General features: G+C 42.4%; 4 protein-coding genes and 1 pseudogene across 9 annotated transcripts in view; 2 read left to right on the top strand and 3 right to left on the bottom strand.

Annotated features, from left to right (window-relative positions):
* LOC124336387 (calcium uniporter protein, mitochondrial-like) overlaps positions 1 to 26,628 on the top strand; it is an 878,707-nt gene that overhangs the window by 798,519 nt on the left and 53,560 nt on the right. The gene's annotated exons all lie outside the window — the stretch shown is intronic.
* LOC124336054 overlaps positions 1 to 26,628 on the top strand; it is a 570,649-nt pseudogene that overhangs the window by 120,514 nt on the left and 423,507 nt on the right.
* LOC124336059 (mitogen-activated protein kinase kinase kinase 13-like) lies at positions 428 to 8,417 on the bottom strand. 2 transcript variants are annotated; one of them, XM_046789669.1, is made up of 12 exons: positions 7,416 to 8,417; positions 5,989 to 6,209; positions 5,718 to 5,901; positions 5,442 to 5,636; positions 5,214 to 5,372; positions 4,484 to 5,143; positions 3,530 to 4,422; positions 3,333 to 3,459; positions 1,412 to 3,256; positions 1,258 to 1,348; positions 1,044 to 1,202; positions 428 to 976 (listed from the first exon to the last, which is right to left on the bottom strand). In XM_046789669.1, exons 1-9 carry the CDS (start codon positions 7,559 to 7,561, stop codon positions 2,977 to 2,979), a joined length of 2,865 nt encoding a protein of 954 aa, XP_046645625.1. In that variant the 5' UTR covers positions 7,562 to 8,417; the 3' UTR covers positions 428 to 976; positions 1,044 to 1,202; positions 1,258 to 1,348; positions 1,412 to 2,976. The 2 variants fall into 2 exon arrangements, with proteins under 2 accessions (XP_046645625.1, XP_046645626.1); XM_046789670.1 differs by lacking the exon at positions 7,416 to 8,417 and adding an exon at positions 6,911 to 7,052.
* LOC124336140 (mitogen-activated protein kinase kinase kinase 13-like) lies at positions 11,101 to 14,637 on the bottom strand. The gene is made up of 8 exons (XM_046789823.1): positions 14,311 to 14,637; positions 13,618 to 13,850; positions 13,357 to 13,543; positions 13,102 to 13,293; positions 12,850 to 13,008; positions 12,211 to 12,783; positions 11,885 to 12,142; positions 11,101 to 11,764 (listed from the first exon to the last, which is right to left on the bottom strand). Exons 1-8 carry the CDS (start codon positions 14,445 to 14,447, stop codon positions 11,626 to 11,628), a joined length of 1,878 nt encoding a protein of 625 aa, XP_046645779.1. The 5' UTR covers positions 14,448 to 14,637; the 3' UTR covers positions 11,101 to 11,625.
* Positions 16,070 to 26,572, bottom strand: LOC124336039 (AT-rich interactive domain-containing protein 1A-like). 5 transcript variants are annotated; one of them, XM_046789621.1, is made up of 11 exons: positions 26,466 to 26,572; positions 24,024 to 24,192; positions 22,910 to 23,006; positions 22,254 to 22,632; positions 21,945 to 22,181; positions 21,293 to 21,799; positions 20,627 to 21,218; positions 20,489 to 20,551; positions 20,079 to 20,426; positions 19,272 to 19,994; positions 16,070 to 19,176 (listed from the first exon to the last, which is right to left on the bottom strand). In XM_046789621.1, the coding sequence occupies exons 3-11, from the start codon at positions 22,975 to 22,977 to the stop codon at positions 18,935 to 18,937; spliced, it is 3,159 nt and encodes a 1,052-aa protein (XP_046645577.1). In that variant the 5' UTR covers positions 22,978 to 23,006; positions 24,024 to 24,192; positions 26,466 to 26,572; the 3' UTR covers positions 16,070 to 18,934. The 5 variants fall into 5 exon arrangements, with proteins under 5 accessions (XP_046645577.1, XP_046645575.1, XP_046645573.1 ...); XM_046789619.1 differs by lacking the exon at positions 26,466 to 26,572 and adding an exon at positions 26,060 to 26,146; XM_046789617.1 differs by lacking the exon at positions 26,466 to 26,572 and adding an exon at positions 24,950 to 25,150.

Here is a 26,628-nt window from a genome sequence, read left to right on the forward strand (position 1 = left end):
TTTATCAGAGATCATTATTAGTCTAAGTGAGTAGTGAGTTTTCAATTTCGTGACCCGACTCTAAGTTAGCCCCTATCCATACCCGGCAACGTGAAATTGTTCCTCTACCTCGGTTCTTATTGTGGTTCTGTCTTATTTTAGCTACATCCAGTATTCGGCAATCTCAGCCAAATTGACGAGGAGAGCATTGAAACCTGCCTTGAGAGTCGAAGCACTCAAGAGAGAAGCGGTTAATGCCAAGCCAACAATGTGGAAGGATGGTAAAGCTGTTGCTGCCCAGAGTAAGATATTCATTTACTAGTTATTTTCTTTGAGTTCTACTAAAAAAAACTATTTTTCTCTGTTATGTAGAAGCCTAAATCAACTTATGTCTACTTGGGGGAGAGTAGTTTGTAATGTAAAAAAAATTGTTCCAAGAATACACCTATTGTGGTAATTCAATTCATTTGTTTAATGTTGCACTGATAACACAGCAGGATAATACAGTAATCGTAATACTTAATAGATATCAAAACTATCTAAAAGGTTAAACACAATTGATGCACTATGGTAACAACTCAATACTACACACGCAATAGGAAAAGTAACCATGGTAATCAGACAACCAAGACTCAGACTGATCTTGACTTGAATTCCAAATGTCTGGTCAAACGTAAATAAACTGTAGAACACAGATAGCAAAGGTATGGCGAGACATGCATTGCATATCACATAAACAGGATTGGACTGAAAACGGTAGACTAGCAGGTTAGACATGTAAAGGAAGAGTAACCATAATGCAGATACAAGAAATCCCAGTTTTGAAACTGTAAGGCAATTGCTGGTAAAGTGGCAGTTCCAAACACTAGACAATTTGGCAGCAAAGTCATCAATTCCATCAGCCATTCCAATAGTTGGAAGGATGTTGGTCCAGAAAAGACAAATAAGTGCAACAAATGCAAATAAATGAAACCAAGAGGTCCACTCAAAACTTCTCCTAAATAAAATTAAAGCAACAAAATGTTAATAAGCAAGGAGGGTGTAAAATGATAGAATTAACCAACCTAGATGAATCTTCATGATCTTGGATGCAAGACCAAAAATCACACATGCAACAGGAGAAAAATCCTATGAACATCACATATGCCAATATCCAAACAGATCCTTCTAGCTCAGTATTTTCATTCTCATCAATACTCATGTCTTGGCCTCTACAAGAAAACCTGAGGAGGACAAGGATTAAAACATGATTCATTTATATTTAATTATTTGTTTTACCTGTAAGCCAACATTGGTACTGTACCCATGAAAACAAGGGACATGAATCCTGCCAACATCCCAATTAGTTTTGTATTTTTTGTGACATTTTCTGGAAAAATCAAAAAGAATTATTCTTCACCTGAGTTATTTAGCTATGATTCACACAACATACCTTTCTTTTTCTTGATGGACATGTACACTATCGAAACAGGGATGCAGAGAAAAAACAGACCATCTTGAAGGTGGCAAGGCACTCGATCCACCTCACAACAGTACGAGATGCCAAGTAAACTGATGGTGAAAATAAGTGCATCCCTCAGAATGTTCCTAATTTCAAGTCTACTAAAAATACTAAATGATGGGTCCCAAAACTTTCTCAATCCCATCAGAATGACAAGGGCAGTGGCTGTGATGGCCAAGACGAAAAACAGTGAACTGAAATTGTCACCCCCAACCCCGCTGCTGATCTGGACATACTTGGGAATGGTTATGAGAAGGGCTAAAGCCAACAAAATGTGAACGAAACTTGTCACGTGAAGAAAACATCTATGCCTGCTAGGAAACAATCGGGCGAACTGATGCGTGCACAGGACGGATCGCAATTTGAATTTCCCACCTTTTCCTTCAACAGGTTTGTTGCTGTTATTATTATTGCAATTCTGAACTGCACTGTTGAGTTCAAGTTCCGTATCTTCCCTAATATCCAGCAAAAGATCAGCTTGTTCTTCACTAAGAGCGACTATAGCCATTTTAGTCAAGATGATGTGGACTATCGAATGTCACTCATCATATCTGACAACGAACTGGCGGCAGGATGCAGGTAGTGAAGGGGATGGGAATTTAAAAGAATTAAATAATGACGTCAACGTTGTTTGGTAATTCTAAACGAGCCATTTCCTCAAACTCAACTCAACAAGGAAATAAATAGGCTACGTGCTCGGCAAGAAGTAAAAGTCAACAAGGTTCGTGTTGTTATGTGTACTAACGATCCTGACGGCAAGGTTTATTATTGTTTGTATAGACTTTTTGAGACACACAAGGCAGGAATGATCGTTGAACTTAAAAAAAATATATATGTACGGAATATATAATAAACTAACATGAAGTATATTATTATTATTAATTTTATTATGTACTTTGTGGAGTTTTAATAGGCCTGTTTTGAATTTTTTTGAATGACCAACTGAAATCACAGCTCTGCGCGGGTGTAAGTACACATCAAGTTCCTACATTATTTCACTCTAAAAAACTAGCTGAGCAAAAGTGAAAAACAGCTTCTTCGGTCAACTCCACAAATGACACACCAAAAAACAAATGGATACATTTGAGCCTCAGATTATAATTAAACGATACGTTCAACTATTCTTTAACATCCCGCGGCCATCATTTCGCATATCTCTATCATTATTTTTATAAACACAATTCTAAAATAACAAATCATCGATTTTTATACATTATTAGACAAATATATAATAAGTACTGTTATACGAACGGTGGGTATGGGAATGTGAAGACAATACAACGGAATATTATTGGCTGGCAAGATAAGCTTGACACATTGGCTCGGATTTATCTCTACTCAATACAACAACAGACAGAATAATATTAAGATAAAACAAAAAATTAAAACAGTCGACGACGGGAGGAAAGTTCGTTGTCACAATTACATAATTTTGTCTCCGGTCAAGTGAAAATTACGTACAACATTTATATTAATTTTTTATTTCTTTTTTTTTTTCAGGCGAAGGAATGCGAATGGTCGCCGGCCAGATCGAGACGTGAAATCTCTTGTTGTCTGACGGCCGGAATATTTCCGCACGAATCCATTAGCGTCGTATCGTGTTCTTCAGATTGAACGTTGCCGTCCAGATCGTAATAGAACCCGCCATCCGACTGGAATTCGCCAACTGGAAGCGAAGAGGGATTCTCTTCGACGGAACCGGATGATTTACCAGAGTAGACGGAAGTGGGGCGATCCTTGAAAGACTTGCGTGAACGAATCGGATTTCGTCCCAAACTATTTTTAAAGAAAACAAGGATCATTTAACTTTAAAATAACCACTTAAACGTTGATTTCTTATTAAAGAACAAACCTTCGACGACGGAGGCTGCCGTCATTTTGGGTCGCCGGAAGACTAGATTCCTCCTGTTCGGAACACGTTTCCCAACTGGAATGTCGTGAGAGAGTCAGAGCGTTCATCCGGGCCGGCAATGTGCTTGCTGTTCATATCAAAATTAAGTGATTAAAAAAAATTGATTTTAATTGACCAAATCAAATGTTGTTGTATACCTTTGTCCGGCTGGGCTGACCGATGATGAGTTTCATCGTCCAATAATACGGACGGCTGCTGGATTCGTTGAGTCCAAGCGTCGTTGTACTTGTATTGGCTCATATCGACCGTGTATCTCCTGCCGATACCGAAATGTTGCAGCTGGCGAGGCTCGTTCAAACTCTGACTGGACGATTCGCACAGTGAAAGATGTTGGCTACTCCCGCTGGCTCGCCCGCGCTTCCTTTCCCATCTGTAAGTTTCCTCCTCAATTTCCTGGATGACTTCCGGTTCGCTGTCGCTCGATTCTTCACCCGTTTGTTTCAGACGGATCACGGCGGGCGATTCCAGGCCGTCGCCTTTACTCCTCCGGCTGCCGGATCGAACGACGCAAGTTGGCTCTTCCGCCAGCTCGTCTTCGACTATCGTCTGCGTTTCGGCGTCGACCAGAGCGGCCGAATTCCGGCGATCGGAAGACGAACGAGAAGAGGATGAAGATGAGGACAGCGGCCGTGAATCCCGTTCCTGGGCCGGCGGCGTCGACGTCTTTTCGGAAATGTGTTCCAGCCGGCGGAGGTGCGACTCACTCCGTCTCATCATCGTCTGGTGGACGTTGGATCCTCCGACGCTCCAGGATCGCCGGTGTAGTGACTGGGAATGCGACAGGACTTTGACGCGACACGAGCGCCGTTTGGTGCTGCTGACCAACTGCGGTGACGGTTGGTACTGGCTGCCGGGCAGCGGCCGCAAAACCGTGACGGGCTGAACGGAATTCTCCTCCACTTCCAGGAAAACGGCCGAGCGCGGCTTATTATCCACACACGTCGAATACGATCGTTTGGCTCCAATCAACCGATCCTGAATCGGTCGGACCAGGCACCTCTTGTAGCTCCTCTTGCGTGTCTTCTCTCTCCTTAAAAATTGAATTCATTCAATTAATCAATTCATAGAATTATGATAAAATTTAATTTTACTTTGGTTTGTTTCTCGCTTGTTCCTCCAGGATCGCCTTGAGGGAAGCCACTTCGGCGTAGAGGCAGTTGACTCGTTCGAGTTTCTCCTCGTAGAGGGCGCGGATGTCATTGACGTGTTTCATTTCGGCCAGCCGCCTCAACAGCTGATCGTCGCCGCCGGAATCGTCAAATCGCTGCTGTTGCGGTGGCCGGCTATTATCGCTGCTGCTACTGTTGCTGTTGTTGTTGTTGTTTTGATTGAGGTTGTCGTTAGAAGAATCCACCGAAGACGAGCCTTGGCGGCCACGGCGGCGATGGTCCCTGCGGGTGGTGGCGCTGCAAGTGCTGGAAGCCGCCGAAGCGGAATGGCCGATGCTCTTGAGACAAGAGCGCACCTCCTTCTTCCACTGGAATTGCTGGGCGGCGTAGTGTTCCGGTTCCTGAGTCACCAGATCGGCAGAAGCGATCGACAGATGGAGCAAAATGGAAGAAAACGACGGCCGGTTTCGCGGTTTCGGGTCCCAGCACATCCGCATCAGAAGGAGGAAACCCGCCGGAACCGAAGGCGGAAGAGGCAAGTGAAGTCGGTTGGTGCCCACGCCGTAAATGATGGCAGCTTGATCAATGTCACGATAAGGACTTTCACTGGTCAGCAATTCCCATAGAACCACGCCATAAGACCTTCAATTCCAATAAATGTTCCAGTCAATTTTAGTTTGATTAATTTTCAAAAATAATTAGAATAACTTACCAGACATCCATCTTTTCAGAGCAGAGTTCTTTGCGGATGACTTCCGGCGCCATCCAGGCGTATGTTCCTATAAAGGACATTTCGACACTGATTTCATTCCACGTCCGGCACGTGCCAAAATCGCTGATTTTAACCACATTGTTCTCGGCTAGTAGAACACTAAAAGATAATGAAATTAAAAAATTTTAGCCGGAATTGTAGATTAAAAAAAAGATAATGTAAACGTACTTGGGACTTTTCAGGTCACGGTGGATGATTTTGTGTTGATGGAGGTAGTGCATTCCGGAAGCGATTTGTACGGCCCAGTCAACGGTCAGCCTGGGCGATAATTTATTCTCGTCGTTGCGTAAGAAATTGTACAACGTTCCGTTCGGACAATATTCCATCACCAAACAATAATTCGGCGCCTGTGTACACGCTCCCCTGAAAAGAATAAAACAAATTGATTATCAAGAAATTCCGGAATTAATAATAATAACGGGGAAATTTTCTCTTTAATTTTACTTGAAGCGGATAATGTTGGGATGGTGCAGTTGACGGAGATGCCGGATATCGGCTTCTCTTTTATCTTTGACCCGTTTGACGGCCACGATCTCATTACGCATCCGGCATTTGTAAACAGCACCTTGAGCTCCGGATGCCAACCATTCAAGTTCACGGAGCGCTTCAGACGGAATCTCCCATTCGTCTATAACAAAAGTTTTGTCATTCAGGTAAACCAACCAAAAACTATATTTCGAAATGGGCACACATTTTGAATAATAATTCTAGTTACCTTTGTTGGCTTTGGCTGTCAAATTCCAAAAAACGGGCCGGAAGCAGCCGAAAATGCCATCCAACCATCCACTGCGTGAATCGGTCAAATCATGGGCGGCGGCTGTCACGACGGCCAAATTCTGTTGACCCGACGGCCCGGCTGGCGACGAACAAACTTGCGTCTGTATAGGCGCCGGAATCGTTGCATTTGAAACTCCCGCCGAAGTGTGATAGGCCATCCTTTTTAAAAAAACCAAATTCCGCCAATCATTAACCAATTAAGTACTACTACGTCACACACATTGTCACGGGAAAACCCTGGACAAGTGTCAATACCAATTGAGACATTGTACAAATAAAAACCAGAAGGTGTGTATTTAGTATATGACCATCAACTATTACGAAATTATTCCTTTCCCTTTTTTCGCCAAACTTATTTTTCGGCCTCGGGAAAATGGAAAAAAAGGGAACGTTAACCGTTTGGGGGAAAAACACGCAGTCGTTCACCTATACACAACTGGGCGTGTGTGTCTGTCTGCACGTTGGGGATTTTTTTATTTTCGCTTCCAAGTCAGTAATTGTTTTGTGCGACGACGTCACACCAACTGGGCCACTCAACTGGCCCTTTTTTCGATGTTTCAAACTTTTGCCAGCGGTCGTTTACTTGGCCTCCATTTTTTTTTTAAATTTCTATGCAAAACAAAATTCGTCGTGTGTCTATACACCAATTAACCTTGGACGGGACGGTTAATTTCGCAATTCGATTTTTATATTCGGCGGTGGAAAAATATGAACGAACTTGGACACGCTCTCTTTCTGTTCTGAAATCGCTCAAGGCGACAGGAATTTCCCCGTCAAAGTAAAAAGAGAAAAGGAATTTTTGGGGGTTTTACTAAGAAAAAGGAAAAAAACTATAGCCGCTTATTATTAGCTAGAACAACCTGCTGTCGTGAACTAGGTGTTCCGCGTTGTTGGATGAGCCGGAAGTGCTGCCGTCTGAAATACTTTTCCTGCCGCAACAAATCAGCAACATGGCGAACTCAATACGAACTGGTGACAGCCAAAAGTGAACGACGACTGTCGCCACTGTTGGCCGTTTAGCGCTGTTAAAAGCCTCTCTCCCTACCCGCTATACATATTGACTCGCAGATTCCTATATAACACACACCCCCCTTTCTATTCTTTTCAATCTAGAAAATAGAATACAGGTGGGCAGCAGCAGCAGTGTGTGTGTGTGTCTGTTGATGTCAAACTATGTGATACCATCTGCTGTATTTGCATTAGGATAGGAATGCGTCCATCACGTGACTCTCTATCTATCTATGTGTGTTTTATTAGAATGGCGATGATGTCAACGCAGTTGTTTCAATTTCTTTTCGGCAGAGAAAATTATTAGGACGAATGATAATTCCATTATTATTTTTTGGAATAAGACACAAAACTTACTGGAGATTGGCATTGGTGGGGCTGCTGTTGTTGTGGCACAGGTTTCGGACGTGGATGGCCGATGGAGCGTTGCGAGATTCCAGCGCCGCCACTGGAGTTAATTCCGCCGTCACGTTATTCGAATTGAGATCCATCGCTTGAGCCATGACGGCTGGAAAAAATATTATTTCTTTCCTTCGTTTTCACTTCACACGGGGGTTTGTATCTTTTTTCCTTATTGCTGGCGGATTAAAGAGTCTGTGTTGTATACCATGTTCCACGGTCGAGTAGATGCTGTGCGCGCAGTCGCCAAGGGGCTCCTTTTTGAATGGCCGCCGTAGGGGGGAAAATGGACGGGAGGACCGACCGATCAATACGGCGGAGTAGCCGGCAGAGAGCGCTGACGGCGGCGATGATGCATTCGATTTGCTATATACACTTTTCTTCTCTCTCTTTCTTATTTTTCTTATTATGGGTTCGGGAGAAAATGTCTCGAAATTTTCATCAAGACATGGCCAGCAATCGAATGTATTTATCTCGGTGCTGGTTATCGCTGGGATTATATACCGTTATCTTGTCGAAAGATAACCGAAACAAAAGTTCACCGGCGAAAAATAGCACACACACAAAACAAAATCTTGCGTCACACACGCACGATTTTTTTTTTTTTGATTTCCGTGGAAGAAAATAATTAACAAAAATCCGATTCGTCCGTGTTTTTCTATTCGTTTGTTGTCACTAGAGCGAAATTTGATTGGTTTCAAATTCCACTCACACGCGCTGGGTTCTATTTTTCTTGTTTCAAACTTTGAACGACACACACAACAGCGAGTTTTCGACACGACTTGACTGGCCAACGTGCAGCAGACTAATAACCAAAGCCCAGGCCTTTTCCCACTGCACACTTGCTGTGTGTATACGTACTACTACTATACACCTTTTAGCCACCACCCACCCCCTCTTACCGGGTAGCTCCTCCCACTTTTATTTTTTAATTCGTTCGACGTGGTGGTCAGGTAAAAGAAAAACAAAAAAAATTATAATGGGAAAAAAACTGCACAGGAAAAGAAGAAAAGTGAGCGGATGGTGGATGAGATAAATTTAAAAAAAAACCGGTCGACACTGCACACTGCAAAAAGTGGATAATTACGATTCACGAAGTGGTTTCACAAACTGGCTGATAGGTTCTATAGAGCAGCTCTTATATTTTATTGAGACATTCCACATTCGGAAAAAGATAAAACACACATATCTGTGTACACCCACACAAGCCATATTGTTTTTCTTATCAATTGAATGGTGTTGATGACGTCAAAACACAGGGATCATGAATTTGCTGTGTCCGATCGCTGATTGGTCCAGACTGAAAGTACTTACGCAGATGACCTCCATTTGTTTCAAATTCTATTTTTTTTCTTTTTCTTTCTCCAATGTAAAATAATAAGAGAGGTGTGTACGTACGTCAAAGGGGGGAGGGTGAACTTTTTTTTTGTTTTATTGTTTGCTGGGGGTGAAAGACCCTGTCATTTCTTTGAAAAAAATATAAATTTCTTTTTTAAATATCAAATAAGAAATGCCGAATCCCCCCTCCTAAATCCGGCTCCATCCGTCTGGAGGTTAATGTCCAGATTCTTTATCCTCTTTAAAATTTTATTTTATTATTTTTTAAAAATAAACAGACGGATGGATGGAATAAATCCAGGTCGCCAATGTCAGTTTGACATTGAGAATTCAAATGATTTACACACAACAACAACAACAACTCTCTACATGTTGTCTCGGTTAACGAGTTCTTTTTTTTTCTTTCTAAAGATTGTTGTTGTTGTGTGGTGTTGTACTATACACCGCCCAAGGATTTCGAATGGTTATGGTAACTGGCGACGAGTGAATTCACATATACTGGATATTATCCATTCGTTCTATTTATTCACAGAAATATATGAAAAGGGTGGAGAGAAAAGATTTTTCTTTGGATTCAAGGATTTCGCTGGAACCTCAGAATCCCCCAATTGGGGCGATGACGTTTGAAAAAAAAAAAGATAACGGGCCGGAGTGGAAGAAATCGCTTGACAGGTTGGAAAATGTTATTTTCGAAATAGATATACGAGACGCGCTCGTTGAAACATTGATAACAATAAGAAAAATGAGGAAGGTATATACATACAACTATCAAGGTTAAGTGAAGAAGGGTGGATAAAATGAGAAATTTTTGTGTACCTGTTTGAAGGGGACCCTTCTCCATAAGGTATGTGTCCACCTTCCCCCCCTTCGCTCTCTATTTCGCCTGGAGCGTATATACCAGTCTATAGGAAGTTGCATGAGTCATCCAGGTATATTATACAACCCACGCAAAGAGACGCTCTAAGAGAAAATCTTCCCGGTAGAAACTCAATTAAAACAAATTCTACTACAATGCGGTTTTTCACACACACACACACAAACCTTCTATTTCTATATACACTTTACGTCCGAAAAACTCAATTAGCAGTTATTATTATCGCAATATCGATTATTTTGTTGTAAAAGAAGCAGCCAACGAGTTCCAAAGAAGTCGAGAAAACTATCGTTTTTAATGAGGCTTCCGATTCCTGGAATGACCATGATAATATCCATATATACTGTACCAGGTAGCTAGCCATAGCCAGCAATGTATAGCGTTAAAATTTTCCTTCACGATTCACCTGGTTTCTGCGGTTTTCCAAATAAATAAAAATTCTCCCTTCACGCGTGTACACGCAAGTTAATACAGGTGACCTTCTCTGCCTGTGTGTGTGTGTTATATATGTGTGCCATTTTCAAGGAAAAGCAGCGTGAACACTTGCATCTAAGAAAATATATAACAACAAAGTTTCGCATCCGGATGGCGGTTTCCTAATGTATATATATCTACACGGCCATTTTGCGAGAGCCAACATCTGTGACCGCGTCAAACTTAAATCGACGTATTAAATTCAATAGAGGTCAAACATAAAGATATTGATCTAGAACGTCCAGAAATAAAATCTCAATTTATTTAAATTTATTTATTTTTTTATTAATTAGAAAGTTTTTTTAAGCGCCAAATTTGGTGGCTAAACACATTCGAAATATATATCCTTTTTGCGAAAAGCAAACGCCTTGTCCGACATTGGCCATGCATTATTCATGTGTCTCGATCAGATATTTATTTGATCAATACTCGGGATAACAACAACTGCACATACAGTATAATACCTGTTCCATTGACTTTCATGTGTAGGGGAGACTGGCTGAATATGATGGATTCGTTACGCCGCACACCAGCAACAACATAGTAAAAACATAAGCAGTTTTGTTGTTGCTGTTGTTGTCCTAAATATTTTTGGGTGTCTGGATTTATTCTATATCTTTTCTTTCTTTTCATTTCACGCCCCAGACTCCCAAGGTTTCATTCAATATATACTACGGTGTGTATCGCGGTGGTTGGTGTGCGGCTTGTTGGCACCTTGCCCGTTTCCTTATCTAGATCTCCTGATGTTGTTTCGAAGAAAAAAAAAGAAAAGATGGATTGCGTAATTAAGTTTTCTCGCAGACAATCTAGATTTCGGGTGAGCTTGTAATACTGCTTCCCACCTACTTGCGTTTGATATCTCAGGTTGGCAGGATTGATAACAAAAAAATTAAAACTGCGCACAAGTATTTTAAGTTTTGTAACAGTGGGTTCGTTCGATGAGGACGTTGTATAGTATAAAAGATAACGTCGTTGTATTTCTTTTGAAAGTTTAAGTTATGGCGCATTTGAGATATGGCAAATATGGTTGGCGAAGACATGGCAATGCAGATGAAGTTGGCTCGAATTACGATTTAGGAAGGGCATAATAATAATACGAAATAATAATAAAAAAAGGAAATGAATTTTAAAAATGATGATGCAACTCATTGAAATTCACGCCGAACCAAAAAATTTTGAAAAAATAAAGTTAGTAAAATAATTTAAAAAAATAAAATTAACCAACGCCTTGAGCAACACTTCACGAAGAAACATATTCTTTTAGTACACTAAAAAAAAAACCGGAATCAAAAATTTTTCTGGAAAAATAAACAGTTAGAATATATCAACGAAGATATTATAGAAACTGGTTCCACGTGAATATTAGCCACCAGCGCGCATCACGCGTTAGTAACTGTACATCTCCCCCCTCCCCCTCCAAATAGAAATGTCAGCGTCACGTTTTGCATAATAGGATTATTTAAAAAATAAAAAAAAACAAAATCAAACTTCCGGCATGTCTCCGTCATCTTCGTTGACCGAAACAAGTGAAAGGCGATTTTCGTCGAGCGAATTTCGCGAGTAGAGCGAAGTGGGACGATCCCTGAAAGGTTTGCGCGTCCGGATTGGATTCCGCCCAAAGCTATATATACGCACGAAACGAGATTGAAAAAGAACAGAAGATAATAAATGAGGATGATAAATGTCTATAAAAAGGGAAATATTTTTAGATCACACAAGGTCCTACTGAATGAAAACGAACCTTTTGCGAGACAGGGAGACGGGCGAACTTTTCATTTCCTCTTCCTCGTCGGAGCACGTCTCCCAGCTGGATTGGGTGGGCCCCATTGATCTGGATCTGGACTCATTCGACGTCTCCTCCTCTTCTTCCCGTTGGCACATTTCCTTGACCTCTTGGCGTCCAGGAACTGGTCCTGATTCCAATCGCTCCTTGATTGATTTCACCGATCGACTCCTGACGACACTTCGCTTGTAACTTCGTTTGCGCTGTTTGGCCCTCCTGCAAATGGGTAAAATATCTTTGAGTATTTAAATAAATCATGTTGATCAATAATTCATTATATTTACATTTCTTTGTTTTTAGGTTTCATTTCTTTGAGAACGTCCATGTAGTAGACGACCTCGTTGTAGACTTTACTTTGCACCAGCTCAATCAGCTTCTCTTTTAGGAGGTCCTCGACGTGTTTGATTTGAGCCTGCCGATTCGCCAAAGAGTTTCCACCGTCGACGTAATCGTTGTTGTTGTTGTTTCGATTGTTATCTTCGTTGATGAACACGGCATCCATCGTCTCCCGTTCCTGGCCGCTCGAAACGGTCGAGTGGTGATTGCTGCGGTAGGTGGCGAAGGAGCAAATCTCCTTCTTCCACTCCAGTTGGAGATTGGCGTAGTTTACCGGCTCCTGGTCCACCAGTTCGGCCGAACAGTCGGACAGGTGGCGTAGAATCTCCAAAAACGAGGGCCGTTTGCGAGCAGTCTTATCCCTGCACTTTTCCATCAAGTCGAGCAAGGCCGCCGGAAGGGTTGGCGGAAGATGCAGCTGCAGCTGATTGCTGCCCACGCCGTAGAGGATGGCGCCGTAATTTTTGTCGCGATAGGGCGTCTCCCTAGTCAGGAGCTCCCACAGGACAACACCATAAGACCTGTCGATCCAATTACATTCAGAAAACTACTTGAAAATAATAATGAAATTTGTGATTTTTGTTTACCAAACGTCGGCTTTTTTTCCACTTTTTCCTTTGCAAATGACTTCGGGCGCCATCCAGGCGTACGTGCCAATGACCGTCATCAAGATGCTTTGATTGGTGAATGTCCGGCATGTGCCAAAATCGGTGATTTTCACCACGTTGTTGGCATCCAACAAGATACTGAGAAAACAAAACAATACGGATGAAGAGATAAGAAACATGTGGGTGATTTCCGGAATCCTTGACTCTTTTCCCATCCGTCTACTATTTTACTTTGGACTTTTCAGGTCACGATGCATGATGTTGTTCTGGTGAAGATAGTGCATTCCAGCAGCGATCTCGACGGCCCAGTCGAAGGTCAATTGGGGCGACAACTTGTTTTCACTCCGGAGAAAATCGTACAGCGTTCCGTTCGGACAATATTCCATCACCAAACAATAATTAGGCGCTTCATTACACGCTCCCCTATTATTTTATATAGAAATAATTGTTAAGCTGATTGACATTGGAATTTTAAAATTGTGTTACTTGAAGCGGACAATGTTTGGATGATTGAGTTGACGAAGGGCCGGAATTTCAATCTCGTTCTTATCGTTGACTTTTTTGACGGCGACAATTTCACTACGCATCCGGGCTTTGTAGACGACACCTTGAGTGCCGGATGCTAAATGCTCGAGATCACTGAGCGCTTCGAATGGAATATCCCACTCGTCACCTAAATTATTCGAATATTTTTTTTTTAAACTAATTAATTAATTCATTAATAATCGGCAGAAATGTAATAAATACCTTTATTGCCATGGTTGTCCCAATTCCGGAACGCTGAACGAATGCGGCCGAATAATCCGCCCAACCAGCCAGACGATTCTGATTCGGTTAAAGTTTCTTCGGTTCCGGCGGATGATAAATGTTGACGGCCAGTTGACAGACCCGCCGGCGAGGAGCAGATTCGGGTCTGGATAGGGCCCGGAAGCAAAGGCATTGGAGATTCCGATTTGTGCGGATAATATTGCTGGTCCATCCTTGATCATGATTCGTGGTAAAAAAATTGACATAATAAGTTTTGGTTTGTTTTTACGACTCTCGGAGCCCAGGTGTTGGATGAGTAAATGTCAAAAGGACCCAATTTATTACCATCAAAATAGAAATTCTACCCCCCGACTCCTAGCCCACCCACTGTTTAGGGAGCCCAGGTAGCACAAAGTGAACAACACATCTAGACAAACATGGCTGACATTGCAAGAAATAGTTTTCCCTGGACCTGTACATTTCCAACCCCTTGGGCTATTCCACCCCCCACACAATACTCGACCTGATTTGTCTATTTTCTTCATTGACCTCCCTCCCTCTCACCTTCAGAAAATAAGTGAAATTCACTGTAATTTTGTGTGCATTTCCAATAAATACTCTATCGCAATCATCTAAAAATAAAACTTTGCACTACAGGTGTAAAAATATGAGGACAGGTAGGTTGAGACTTACAGGTTGTTTCCGTTTTGGCACAGGTTGCGGACGTGGATGGTGGACGGAACATTGCGAGATTCCATGGGTCCCACCAGAGCTGTGCCCATTTGAATGTCCATCTTCGGATGAATATTACTATCCATCGCTTGAGCCATGTCGACAAGAAGATTTCAGAGTTTCAATTCCAACTTTGTCATGACACCGTGTTCAGTCGACCAAACTTAACACCAGCCGCACTAAATCCGCTTAATAATCACTTTAATCATTTTTAAAAAATTTTAAAAACTTGGCGAGCGTTAGTGGGGGGGAAAAAATCTCAACTTGACTTGGACGACGACCTGTTGGTCTAATGGAACTGATTGAGACTGTTGTAGGTAAAAACTTGTTTTTTGAGTCTCCCCTCTCCAGTCGACTTGTATAGGTGAACATCCCAGACAATAGCCAAACCTTCCAACCCTCTGAACCAAGCTTGCCTATTGGTCAAAGAGATGGGTCGAGCGTCTCCTTTTTATCCCCTCACCAACTCCCCCCTCTCCACAAATGTTTCTAGGGAGAATTCAGCTTTTGAGGGGGATTTAACAAAAACATTTTAAAGGTAAAAATAAAAAAAGGCATCGAAATGAAAGCTATCGCCTCTGGGTTGCTATTGTTGCAGTTTCTGAAAGGAGGAAAAAAAAATTAATATTGACAAAATGGATTTGAAGGATTTTTTAACTTAATTTGACACCCAAATCTCAACAACTTGATTCCCGTAATCGGTTGAAACGGTTTCAGTGTATGCGATGGGTTGGTTTTAAAACAAATACATCAGCCCTTCTTTTCTTCGTTTAATGTATTCAGTTTCTGGCTCCCCTCACCTGTGATGGAGCCGGAAGGAATCTCTTACGAAGATGAGTCATCGGAGCAAGTCCGATACGCATCAACAGTCTCAAAAAGATTTCTTTCTTTTTTCGGATGAACGACTCGGATAAATTAAAAGTTACACATCCCAATAATTATCCGGTTGAAAGTAACACAGGTTGTGTTGTTGCAACACTTTTTTAAGAGGCTATTTTACAACCACTACACTACTACAGTTTCTAATAAAATATTCAATGTGCAAAATGGACACGAATCGGGTCTCCGATTCCGAGAATAAATAAACCGGCCGTTAGAAATTAACCACCACAAAACACCTAGTTTTTACGAGATTCAGAGGTAATCAAATCAACACCCGTTTTTAACACATCAGTTTATTACCTAGTGAATAGCATTTGGTTGATCATTTCGCCAACGAACACCTGCCATTGGATTCAGCTAAATCTTTTAAGCGTCTATTAAAATTCGATTACAATTGTTTGTTTTTCTCTCTCAGCCGGACACAATATTTCAGCGACGGTTGAAGTTCATTGACACGAAATCAATGTCCATTCAAAAATTTCGGCTTTTTTAAATATATGCAAAGCACGGTTGGAGTTTCCTTATTTGGAAGATTACCTTACAAGGGTCCAATCCAAATAAAGATACACCCCAGCTATAAAAAGTTTTAAATTCATGAATGAATCCCCACAAAAAAAAAAAAAAATAAATATCCCGCCAACTCACAATAGTACAAATCACAAGATTAAAAAATAAAAACAAGTGAAACCAAATTTGTTGGTGATTTTTTTTTGTTCCATTTGTATGTAACGACACGAACCTATATCCATCATTTTTTTTTAGTTGGCTTTTCTTTGATGTTGTTTTTTTTGCAGAGAAATGAGAGTGAGGAAAAATAATAATAATAAAAAACAAAGAGTCGTACACTAACAAATCTCCGTTGGACAGCTCTTTCATCAGGCTACAATATTTACACACACTTTTACAACAAACACAGGCTTCTTTGCTTTGTAATCAAGATGAATCTTATCAATGATAGTAATAGGGTAGTAATAGTAAAAAAGACGAAAAAAGCATATAGAATCGTATCATTAGAATCTTTCCCCTGCAATTGATGTTTTTTTTTTTTACTTTTTCTTTCTTCAAATTTTTATTTTTGGGATTTTTAATCGAAAAAAGAAAAACAAATTGGAAATCTCAAGAAAAAGTTGAATGATTGGCTGTTTCTGCTTTTTTCTCTAACGTCTTTTCCCGAGTTGAAACTCGAGAAAACAAATTGTTCAAATCGTTTTCTCGATTCCACCTCCTTTTCCACAAACCTATTGATCCATAAGAGAAGAAAGAAAAAAAACAGGAGGGGGTAGAGACAAGTAAATAGTAATAGGAGACTGCGTGAATGTGTGTGTTTCCTCGTGAAAAAAAAAAATGACGAAAGCCAAAAAAAAGAAAAAAAAAAAGAAATTGTTGCGTGGGAGTATAAGTTCCAGCGCGTCGATTCTTTCAATTTTTATCCCTCCCCTAACACATTTCTTTTAAGATTTAGAATAGAACCCCACCCAAAATTCTTTTGACGTAAGAACACTTAATTAGCATCAATTCGCAAAACAACAAGAGACGAATGTCCGAATAATAATACAGGAAAGAGGGGGAGGGGATTAAAGTGATATAAGAACGACCGAGAGCGAAACACAACACGACACGGGCAAAAAGACTGATGTGGTAATTAATTATAGAAGGGAGGAAAAACAGAAACAGACGGATGGGAAAAGTGGGAGGGAAAAAATAATAATAAAGAGAAAAAAACCAGAAAAGGCAGTAAGGCACAATCCATTTTGCGAGAGATAAATCACACACGCACACATCAAAATTGAGGGATGATGATGACGAGCCAGAGCAAAAGAAAATCAAAGGATGTAAACATTCGGCCAGACGATACACAAAATTAATTAATTAATTAATAATAATAATAAAAAAAGTGGACAGCTAATGGACACAACCCCGTTAAAAAAAAAAATTAATTCCTCGTACTCGTTGACTGGAACACACTATTTAAATTTTTTTTTGATAGGCTGGTGGAGGTTTTCTAGGAGCAAAAAATGAAGCGGTGGACAATTTTTTTGCGTGTGTTCAATTCATTGAACGATACACGGGACAAGAAAAAATTGTTTTTTTATTAACTTTTTTTTTTTTTAGAATCGGGGGAAACGAACTGTTTCGGGTGGTGTCGTTGGAAAAAAAATAATTTCACCTCCAATAAATTCGGAAAATGAAACACGAAAAGCCATAGTTGGAGGGATAAGGAGATGTGTTGAGGGTGAGGTGGGGAATCAAAGAAAAAAATGATGAACTGATGGCGTAGCGCTGTGTAAACCAGACAATGAAGAGGAGAAAAACAACATTAGCACCCCCTTCTTCATTCCCTAGATTCTAGTCACTACCGAAACCTTTTTTTTTCCAAGTTCCTTCACTGAAAAATAAAGGCGGGGGAATCGAGAGGAGAGTAGGTGGCGGCGGCGCATATACCAATAAACAAAAAATCGAAAGACAGAATTATCATTTGATGAGGACAAAATGAATTAGCCAGCGAAGGGGCCAGAAATGAAGAGAACGTTATTTATCCAACACCTACGACAAAAGACTAAAAAAAAAGTTTTTGTTTTCGTAAGAGAATCAAAATCGACTATAAACGTGTGTCTAGTATTTTTTCTTCCTTCAATTAATTCGTCTCATTTCTGTCAACATTTCTCGTCCCTAGCCTACATTTTTTTGAAGCATCAACAAAAGACTAAAAAAAGGAAAAAAAAAAAACCCAATTACTTTCTTCTTCGCCTATCCCGGGACTTTCCCTCCCTCCCCAAAACGCTGGCAAAATCCATTGCACTACACGTCTTTTCTATTTCCAAATACAGATAATTTTTTCTTTTCTGTTTGTTACGTTTTCCCCCATTCTTCTTGCCAATTTTTGGCGTTGACTTTTTTTTTATAAACATTCACAACTTTACCCAAAACTACACCACACGATGCGCTAGTTTTTTTTTCAGAAACAAAAAAATTTTCCCAACAAGGTCCAAGTCAAAGAATGGGGCAGCAAAAGGAGAAATTTGAAACAAAAATTACACAAAGGTCAGAAAACATGATATAACCGTGTGGCGTAAATGTGTATGTGAAAGGGGGGGGGGGGGGAAGAAGAATCTTGCAACAAGTTCGACCCCCGTTGGCGAGATGAGCAACCAATTGAACGATTCAATTCCCTATTCCCCATGAGAAGAAAAGAGCTCTCCCTACACGCGTGAAGATATGGTTGTTGTTGACGGTGGTGTTGGTGGTGGCGGAGAAGGGATTAATCGAGCGATTGAAACGGTTCGTTTTTTTCCTAAATAATGATAAATCAGTGTGATAAATCATGATTCCTAATGCAAAGAATGACGATCAAAATGAAGAAAAGAAATTTTTGAAGTCCTAAATGGATCTACCGGATAAATTCGTCCACTGTCCGAGAGTGTTCTCATTTTCTACGATGGTGAAACAAGCACCGACACACATTGGGGTTCAACCAAACTGTTTTGTTTGCCTCCTCCTTTCTTCCATCTCTTTCTTTTCGCCCACGACACACCAGACATACACACACAGAGAGAGAGAGAGAACGGTAGAGATGGAGGGCGGTTGGTGGCAAAAATACAAGTTGATGTGTGTAGGCAGATGCATTTTCGAAATTGTAACAAAAGTCCGACCCAATTATTCCCTTCACACTCTTTTCTTCGCCGTCGCATATTAATTAACCTTTTCAAGGAGACTTGGAGCGGTCACGTGAACCACCAACCTCAATGTCGCTGCCCATATTATTGACGTGGTGAGCCTGCTTATCTTTACGCCTGTCGTTGCGATATTGATGTTGGTGCTGGTGTTGCTGCTGCTGGACAGTTGCTGGTCCCTGGCTAGAAGAGTTTGTTGACGGGGCTGTAGCGCCGGGTGTTTGACCTGGCAAACCCGGCCGCGAGCCCGTTTTACCCTGATTAGCTGCCAATTCTAAGGAAACCAAAGCAAGAAAGCAATCAGATAAAAGTAATCAATAACAAAACCAAACAACAAAAAAAGAGGGCAAAATGAATTAATCAATTTACTCGTTTGGGCAACCCTCCTCCTTTCACGTTCCTGCTCCAGCTCACGCTCCTTGACTTCGCGAGCCATTTGTTCCAATCGATCCTTGTTCTGTTCAGCCATCTTGGCGTAAGAAACACCGGGTGGAGGAACGGGGGCGACAGCTGCTTTAACTGGTGTCATTTCAGATGTACCGGAAGGCACTCCAGTTGTTGGATGTTGTTTTAGTTGTTGCTGATGGTGTGTGAGCTGTTGTTGAGTTTGCGCTTTGGCCGGCTTCGAAGTATTGGCTTGTTGGACAGTTGAGCCCGAAAATGGCTTTTCCTTTTTCCCCGGTGACGTAGGTGGCGTGAGGGCAAGAGTGGACTGTGCGAGATCACCGTTAGGCAATGGAGTTGGCTGGCTCTCGACTGAAGTTGCCTTGGTAGTGCCCGCCATTGGTGCCCCCGATTGCGTCACCACGGAAGCTGCAGAATTACTGGCTGCTGCAGCTGCACTGCTGCTATTCCCACCGCTCGGAATCAAAGCGGGGCCATTTAATAGGTGTTTTGGACCATGCCCGTTATTTGAGCCACTTTTCGGCTTGGCCACTCCCTTCACTACATCCGACAATTTACTTTCGCCCCAAGCTCCACTTGCTCCGCCGCCGTGTCCTCCACCACCTCCTCCTCCTACAAGAGTTACGCATTCCGGTGTACTGTTCTCCTCCACTTTAGGTGGTGCGTCGGAGTTCACTACACTGCCACCTACGAGACACCCACAGATATCAGTATCAAATGTCAAAAGATGATTTCTGAGAAAGAAAGCAAAAACGAAACCAAATAACTTACCGGCAGAGTTGTTTGAGGCAGCAAGAGCGGCTCCAGTGGCAACTCCAGCTTCCAGTCCGGGTAAAGGTGGAAACGAAGAGACTGCCTGAAGATCAAAATCGGGAGCCGGGCTTGTCGTACTGCTGTTACCATTGCCATGATGGTGATGATGATGCTGATGAGGTCCGTTTACACGGGATTGGTAACTTCCTCCACCGCTACCGACAGAGGAACCAAAGCTCCCGTGACGTGAATCGCGATCGTGTCGTTCACGATCCCCGCCATTTCCACCTCCCCCACCGCCACGGTATGAACCGTTCGATGCGCCTCGATAATAGGAAGAGTATCCACCTCTACTCCCTCTATCACCTGCAATTCACACGAAAAATTAAGTATTTTTTAGATCAAATGTTGTTGGTGTACATTCATACCTCTGGGCCGACCGCGACCTCTTCCACCAAACCCATACGGTTGCCTCTCACTGCGGTCTCCTCCTACAAAATTTATCAATCGAAATGAATGAAAACATTTCTCCTTTGTTTAATAACCAGCGGCAAAGTTTGACTGACCAAAGTTTCTTTCGTTGTTGGCTTCGTGATGATGTCGCCTTTCTTCGCCGGAAGCAGGGCCGTACCCTGCTCCGACAGCTGCAGGAGCGCCATCAGTCGCCTGCTTCTGAAGCGGAAGATGACTAGTGCTCGCTTCCTTGCTATCACGTCCACTGCTTCCGCCAGTGTTGGTAGTCGTCGACGTCGAGGACGTTGACACACTCGTCGTCCCTGCCTGAGGAGAGCTGCTGTTCTTGGACGGAAGGGGCGCAGCAGATGGCCCATTACTCAGTGAAACGCCATTCGCACTGTTGCTGTTGTTGCTGGCAGCCGTTGCAGGACCGCCAGCCGGAGCAACCGAGCCGCTGCCTGCTTGCTGCTGATGGCTAAATGCGGGCGAATGTGCCGAAGCTCCCGTTTCGCTGTGGTTGTTCGCATTCGAATGAGTCGATGGGTTTCGACGGTGAGCCCCTCGACCTCGACCGCCCATACTACCCGGGTAGCGCGGGTTGGGCGATGGTTTAAACGTCGCCTGGGGAGACAGGCCATTCATGGCGAATACCGGTGCCAAATCAAACAGCGACGAACCACCGGCATTAGGAGAAGGCCACGCCTACAATGCAACAAAATGATATAAAATGATGAATAAAAACCGAAAGATGACAAGAAAAATGATGTGACTTTTACCTGTAGGACAGTTGGCGTGTAAAACGAACTGGGATGGTGGAAAGCGTACAACTGAAGCTGAGGTTGTGCCCCATACGGCGATCCAGGAGCGGGGGGTGCTGCATAAAGAAATCTTGGCTGCGGCTGATGATGTGGCTGCATGTGGGGCTGCTGCTGCTGTTGCTGTTGGTTTGTTGAAGGATTGACAACAGCGACCGCACCTTCGTGCGGTGGCGGAGTCCCACTTGCCACGGCGGTGACATTTGGATATCCGTTCTTGAGCGACGGAGCCGCACCGGTTGCGGCCACCAAAGGGACAGCGTTGGTAGGCACTGGTGCGACAGCCACCGGTAAAGGAGCTCCCGTAGCAGTGGCCAGGATCACGGGGACGGGGAGAGGAACGGCTGACGGCGGGACGATTCCCATGCCAGGAGGCACGCCAGGCATTCCATTGTTTACTGCACCGGGCAAGCTAAAGAACCGATTCATCGCGGGTTTGGCCTTGATGCGTGCATTGATTGGATGCCCCTGCAAATACAAGAACAAAGGGAAACGTCAAAGATGGAATTTTATTGATCTTAAGAGTCTAATCGAATGAGTGTTTGGCATCAGCAACAAAAAACCAATGAAGCCCTGTGTGACTCAGTTAAACCATTAGCTAATCAAGTCGTACCTTGTATTCTTTGACGTTATCTCGAACGTAGTGGTATGCTCGCTGGGCGTCGTCGTCCGACTCAAACGTGATGTACCAAACATTATTGTGAGCAAACTCGCAAGAGAGTATCTTTGGCAGAGACTCGTCGGCGAATATCGCACGGACTTCGTCGACCGGCGTGGAACCATCGATTTCTCGTAGAATCACGATACAACGCTTGTGGCTAGGTCGCACGCGCATCTCTTCATCATCAACCTATTATCATACAGAGAAGATTAGCCAACGGGTGATAAGACAGACCCACAATCTTAAATATTGATAACTTGCCTGGACATTTGGTGATTCCTTTAACACCTCAGTGATGAGCTTAATATCGGTTGTCAATTTCTTGATCTGATTGAAATTAGCCACAGTCCAGATGGGAACATATTGGTCGCCATCCATTTGAGATACCAGATAAGCATCATTAGCCAAGTTTTCCCTAGAAAAATAATACTCCAGTTGGGCAGCCAAAGCATGCTTAAGCCTGTCAACTGGAACCTCTCCACCAGGAGATGTCGCAGAAGTATTGTTCACATTCTCACTCATAGCCACTACTGATTCATTCAGGACCGAACCACTCTCCCCCTCTTTGGACTGCAGCTGATCACCATTCATCATTGTCTTGGTGGTGTCTTGAACGAGAGACACAGTCACTGGGCTGGGGCTGTGAATGAAACAGAAAAATTAGAAACTCAAGTCAAACAAACACAAAAGAAAGATTGAAGAAGCAAAAACACTGTGCTACTGTTTAAAAACACCAAGCCAATAAGGACCTATGAAAGTCCCGCTATGCCAAATGTCATATTAATCAATGGCTGGAATGTGATATCGGTTCTCTTTGACGCCTGCACAGCCAATTTGACAGCATAACAGGTAACATAAAGAACCTTGAAGGTAATCAACTAGACAACAACAAAGAAATGTTTAAGGAACAAAGTTACCTCAGCATGTCTGATGATGAGTCTATAGCAGGCAAAGGTTCCACGGAGAGAGCCACTGGTGCAGGCATGACTGCTTCCCCATTCACCAATGTATTTTCTGTGAATAAACCAAACAAACTTGTCAGAATTTCATGAAAAATAATATAAAACAACAAAAAATTCTCAAATCATACAAAATTAACCATAAATAAGTAACCAACGTTGCTGAAATTAAGTGGAACGAATGGCCGGAGCCCTCGTTGCAAAATTAGGTAACACAATTTGATGTTACAACTAACTTTAAACCAAAATTTCTGTCAAAACACAAAATAGTGTACAGACTCTCAAAAAGCAATAGTTAGTCAAGTTAACCAATATTCACAACGAGTATTTTTGTTCGTTTTGTCTCGTTTTTGCAGTGTGTTAGATCGTGGTCAGGCACATTTATAACCAATTTTTTTTCTTAAACTAGCCCGAATAGTCGAGTGATATAATAAAAATTATGGAAACTTCTTAACCCGTAACAAATTGTCTAATAATACCTTTGAATCTTCGGAGACCGAGTTTCAAAAAAAAAGTACCGGCTAAAATTTGGGCTCTCCTCCTTCGCCTCTTTTTCGTTAGCTTCTCGAAAAAGCCAGGCTACACGGGGAGGCTACACGAGAGGCCGGGGGAAGGGAAAATGGTTGGAAAGAAAATGGCCGTTGAAAATCGCTCGATAGTACTCGTCTTCATCGATAACTACAAACTATCGATACTTAGCCATGTGAACCGCGTGACTTTGGAAAATCGATCCGAGACTAGATGTTAACTTGGGTTTTTTTGTGTTTAAAAGCTCGATAAATAACAGAGCTCTGTAAATATTTGAATTATGAAAAATGGAAATTTTTGTTCGTTGTTTTATTCTGGAGTTTGCGTTGTTTTCGAAGACGATTCAAAGGGCAGGAAAATAAATTCAAGTCAAGAGCAACCAGGTGAAAACCTTCACGCTAGAGGGATCTCACCGCCACTGTTCCAGTCGAACGATTCCTTTTTTAGTCTCATTGCGTATTCTTCTTATTTTTCTTTTCCCCCCCATGAAAACCGACAACAACTAGAAAGAAAAAAGAAAAAAAACTGGGTAACGGGAAATAACCTTTTGCCGAGGAACGGGTCACTGCTGTCTGGTGGTCAATGACAATACTGTCCGTCGTGTCAATTATTTGTCTAGTCAAACTGTGGCTTTCAAAAACGACCGCTTCTGGATTGAGAGAAGCTACCGCTGCGGTCAAAGGTGGCGGAGGTGATGTCGAAGATGGTCCAACCTAAACCGAAACAATTTCAGAATATGATGAAAACATTAAAAAATCATCATCCACTATGCAGCTGGACACGTACACACAACTTGTTCCCGAGTTTGGTGATCGATTCGAGTCTACCCACTCTCGTTCGGAGATTGGTCCATCAATCATTAAATAATACCCCATGGGCAATCATACAAATAATAGATGCATGCACACATACCGTTGTCAAGATCTAACCCAACAACAGTTTAAACAATACAGAGAAAATGTCATTGAAAACATCAAAAGGATTTACAAAAAAAAATAGAAAATGAAGGGATGTGACCGATCAATGGTATCGCAGGAATGACGTGGGTCTCTGCTGACGTCAGAGAGCTTCAATGCCTATCTCCCTTAAGCTAGCCTATTGCTCGGCCGCTACTGCCCCCCCCCTTTTCCATCCATTCATCCATCCGGAGTCTTGGAAGGCGCCAGAAAAAATATAAACGAAAAAAGAAAAAAAAAAAGAAATGGAGAATAAAACAAAAATGGGGAATTCCTGTTGCACACCCTCTCTCGATCGAACGTATCCGCCCACCCAAAAGCTTCCACTCCGGCAACGACGTGTATTGATCGGCCTTTTCTCTCTTCTTTCACACAACACCCCCGCAACGGGATCTTCTAGCCCACATCGCAGATAGAAAAATCCCGAGAGCAATTAACAGACAAACAATAAGACACAAAAGGGTGTGGCAAACACAGTTGAAATATTTGTTTTAATTTTAACAATTGCACACACCTTTTGAATGACGTAAGATCGAGGACTGAATGCTTTACAGACATAAGTGCCCTCATCCCCCAAATACATGTTGCTGCTGCTGTAGTGAGGATCGAGCATTAAACAGCATCCGGCGGTCTTGATCAGTGGCGGCCGCTTATTTTGCCGAGCCACTCCGCCACTTACACGATCCAGCTCACGCGGCATGGTTTAAACGTCGCAAAAAAAATTCGCGAAAAAGAACCGCACGTGTTGCCGTCGAAAAAGAAAAACAATCGTTCCAAAAAGCAACCTGTTGCCTCTCTTTGGGAGCTTTCACGTTAAGGCCATCGTTTGGAATAGGGAGCGATGGCCGACACAAAACTAGATCAACATTCGGATGTAGGCCGCAAGAAGGTGACCCCAACTTTTAGACGATTGTTCTCCGGGAAAATGAAAAAAACGAGATTATAAAAAAAGAGAGAGCTGTTGCTGGCGGATGTAACACCCCTCTCCTCTCGTCGGCTAAAGCTGGCCAACTGTCGCCTCCGTCTGCCCAGCAGTACAACATCTCCAGCAATCGACTGCGCAGACCCATCCGCGCCGTACGTGGATGGTTCACGCAGGCACACGTCACGTTAAAGAGGCTACTCCTTCCATCTCCCAGTTTCTTCCTTCATATTCCCATGGTGCCACAATCTCATTTCCTGCTCCAGAAGAGTTCATCAACTGCGCTTTTCTAAAGACTTGTTTGCCATTTTGTGAAAAACTTTTTTCTCTCTCGCATGCAATCACTTCACAGTGGCGGAATTTCAAATCTAATCAATTATTTTGAAATCGAAGGTTGCCGTTTTTTTTAAAGGGGCTTTAAATGAACCAGAAAATGTCAAATACCCGCATTGCATGGCTCGGTAGAGATGTAAGAGCTCATCGATTAAGTGCACTACGATGTCGATGGCACTCGTAACATTCGGTTCTCCACCCCCCCCCTACCGAGCTTCAACAGCTAATGGCTGGCACACGCCAAGTTGTAATAAAGAAAGAAATAATAAAAGGATAAGGGACTGCTAACAGGCTAATGGAATCATTTAAAAGAAAATCTTTTCCGAGTTGGTGGTAATAATACTAATTTAAAGAATAAACTACTACTACCATGACGTTTTCGTGATTTCCCAGTAATACTGTCTGCTGGTCGAATGTCATTTCTCGACGTCAAGTACAGCTGCTGCTGCTGAATCTCTCGACACCAAAATTGGTAAATTTCAATATCAGTGACTCAACGCGGCGATAAACAAATCTGAAGGCAAACAAACGGCCATGAACGGCATCAATTCAATTTCTCGGCGAGACGATATTTTCCCTTCGTCTCATACGTGAGTCACGTGAATCACGTGGTTTCCTCAGAAGGTGTAATGGCCGATGTGCAGACCACGTTGGGACTCGAAACCCTCACTCACATATTTGCGTCTTAAAATATCTTACACTGCACTTTCCTCTACCAGGATCAATTGCACAAAATGCGTCACAACGTCACGAAAGATCTGGAAAACAAGCTTACCCTAAATGAAGACAAAATCCATGCGAATAATTAATTTGCCGGTCGTCAAATACGGCAGCCTAGCCGACTCACACCATGTGGCTGTCTCACTCGGGCCTTTTAAGTTTTAACTGCCCTCTTTCGATAACCGCCACACCATCTAGCGCTAGTGGTTAGCATTACG

This window comes from Daphnia pulicaria, chromosome 4 (genome assembly GCF_021234035.1).
Source record: "Daphnia pulicaria isolate SC F1-1A chromosome 4, SC_F0-13Bv2, whole genome shotgun sequence".
In the NCBI taxonomy this organism is placed as follows: domain Eukaryota; kingdom Metazoa; phylum Arthropoda; class Branchiopoda; order Diplostraca; family Daphniidae; genus Daphnia; species Daphnia pulicaria.

Bases quoted from the DNA above. Each gene is read 5' to 3' on its own strand.
- LOC124336059 (XM_046789669.1), bottom strand. From the start codon at position 7,561: ATGGCTCAAGCGATGGATCTCAATTCGAATAACGTGACGGCGGAATTA. The intron at 5,637-5,717 runs GTAAAATTAAAG...TATTCTTTTCAG, and splicing joins CCCAACATTATCCGCTTCAA to GGGAGCGTGTACACAGGCGC. The intron at 5,144-5,213 runs GTAAGTTATTCT...TTGGAATTGAAG, and splicing joins TCTGAAAAGATGGATGTCTG to GTCTTATGGCGTGGTTCTAT.
- LOC124336039 (XM_046789617.1), bottom strand. From the start codon at position 25,135: ATGCCGCGTGAGCTGGATCGTGTAAGTGGCGGAGTGGCTCGGCAAAAT. The intron at 22,633-22,909 runs GTAACTTTGTTC...TTTCATTCACAG, and splicing joins TCATCATCAGACATGCTGAG to CCCCAGCCCAGTGACTGTGT. The intron at 22,182-22,253 runs GCAAGTTATCAA...GTATGATAATAG, and splicing joins AGGAATCACCAAATGTCCAG to GTTGATGATGAAGAGATGCG.
- LOC124336140 (XM_046789823.1), bottom strand. From the start codon at position 14,447: ATGGCTCAAGCGATGGATAGTAATATTCATCCGAAGATGGACATTCAA. The intron at 13,009-13,101 runs GTAAAATAGTAG...TTGTTTTCTCAG, and splicing joins CGTGACCTGAAAAGTCCAAA to TATCTTGTTGGATGCCAACA. The intron at 11,765-11,884 runs GTTCGTTTTCAT...GCGTATATATAG, and splicing joins GTCTCCCTGTCTCGCAAAAG to CTTTGGGCGGAATCCAATCC.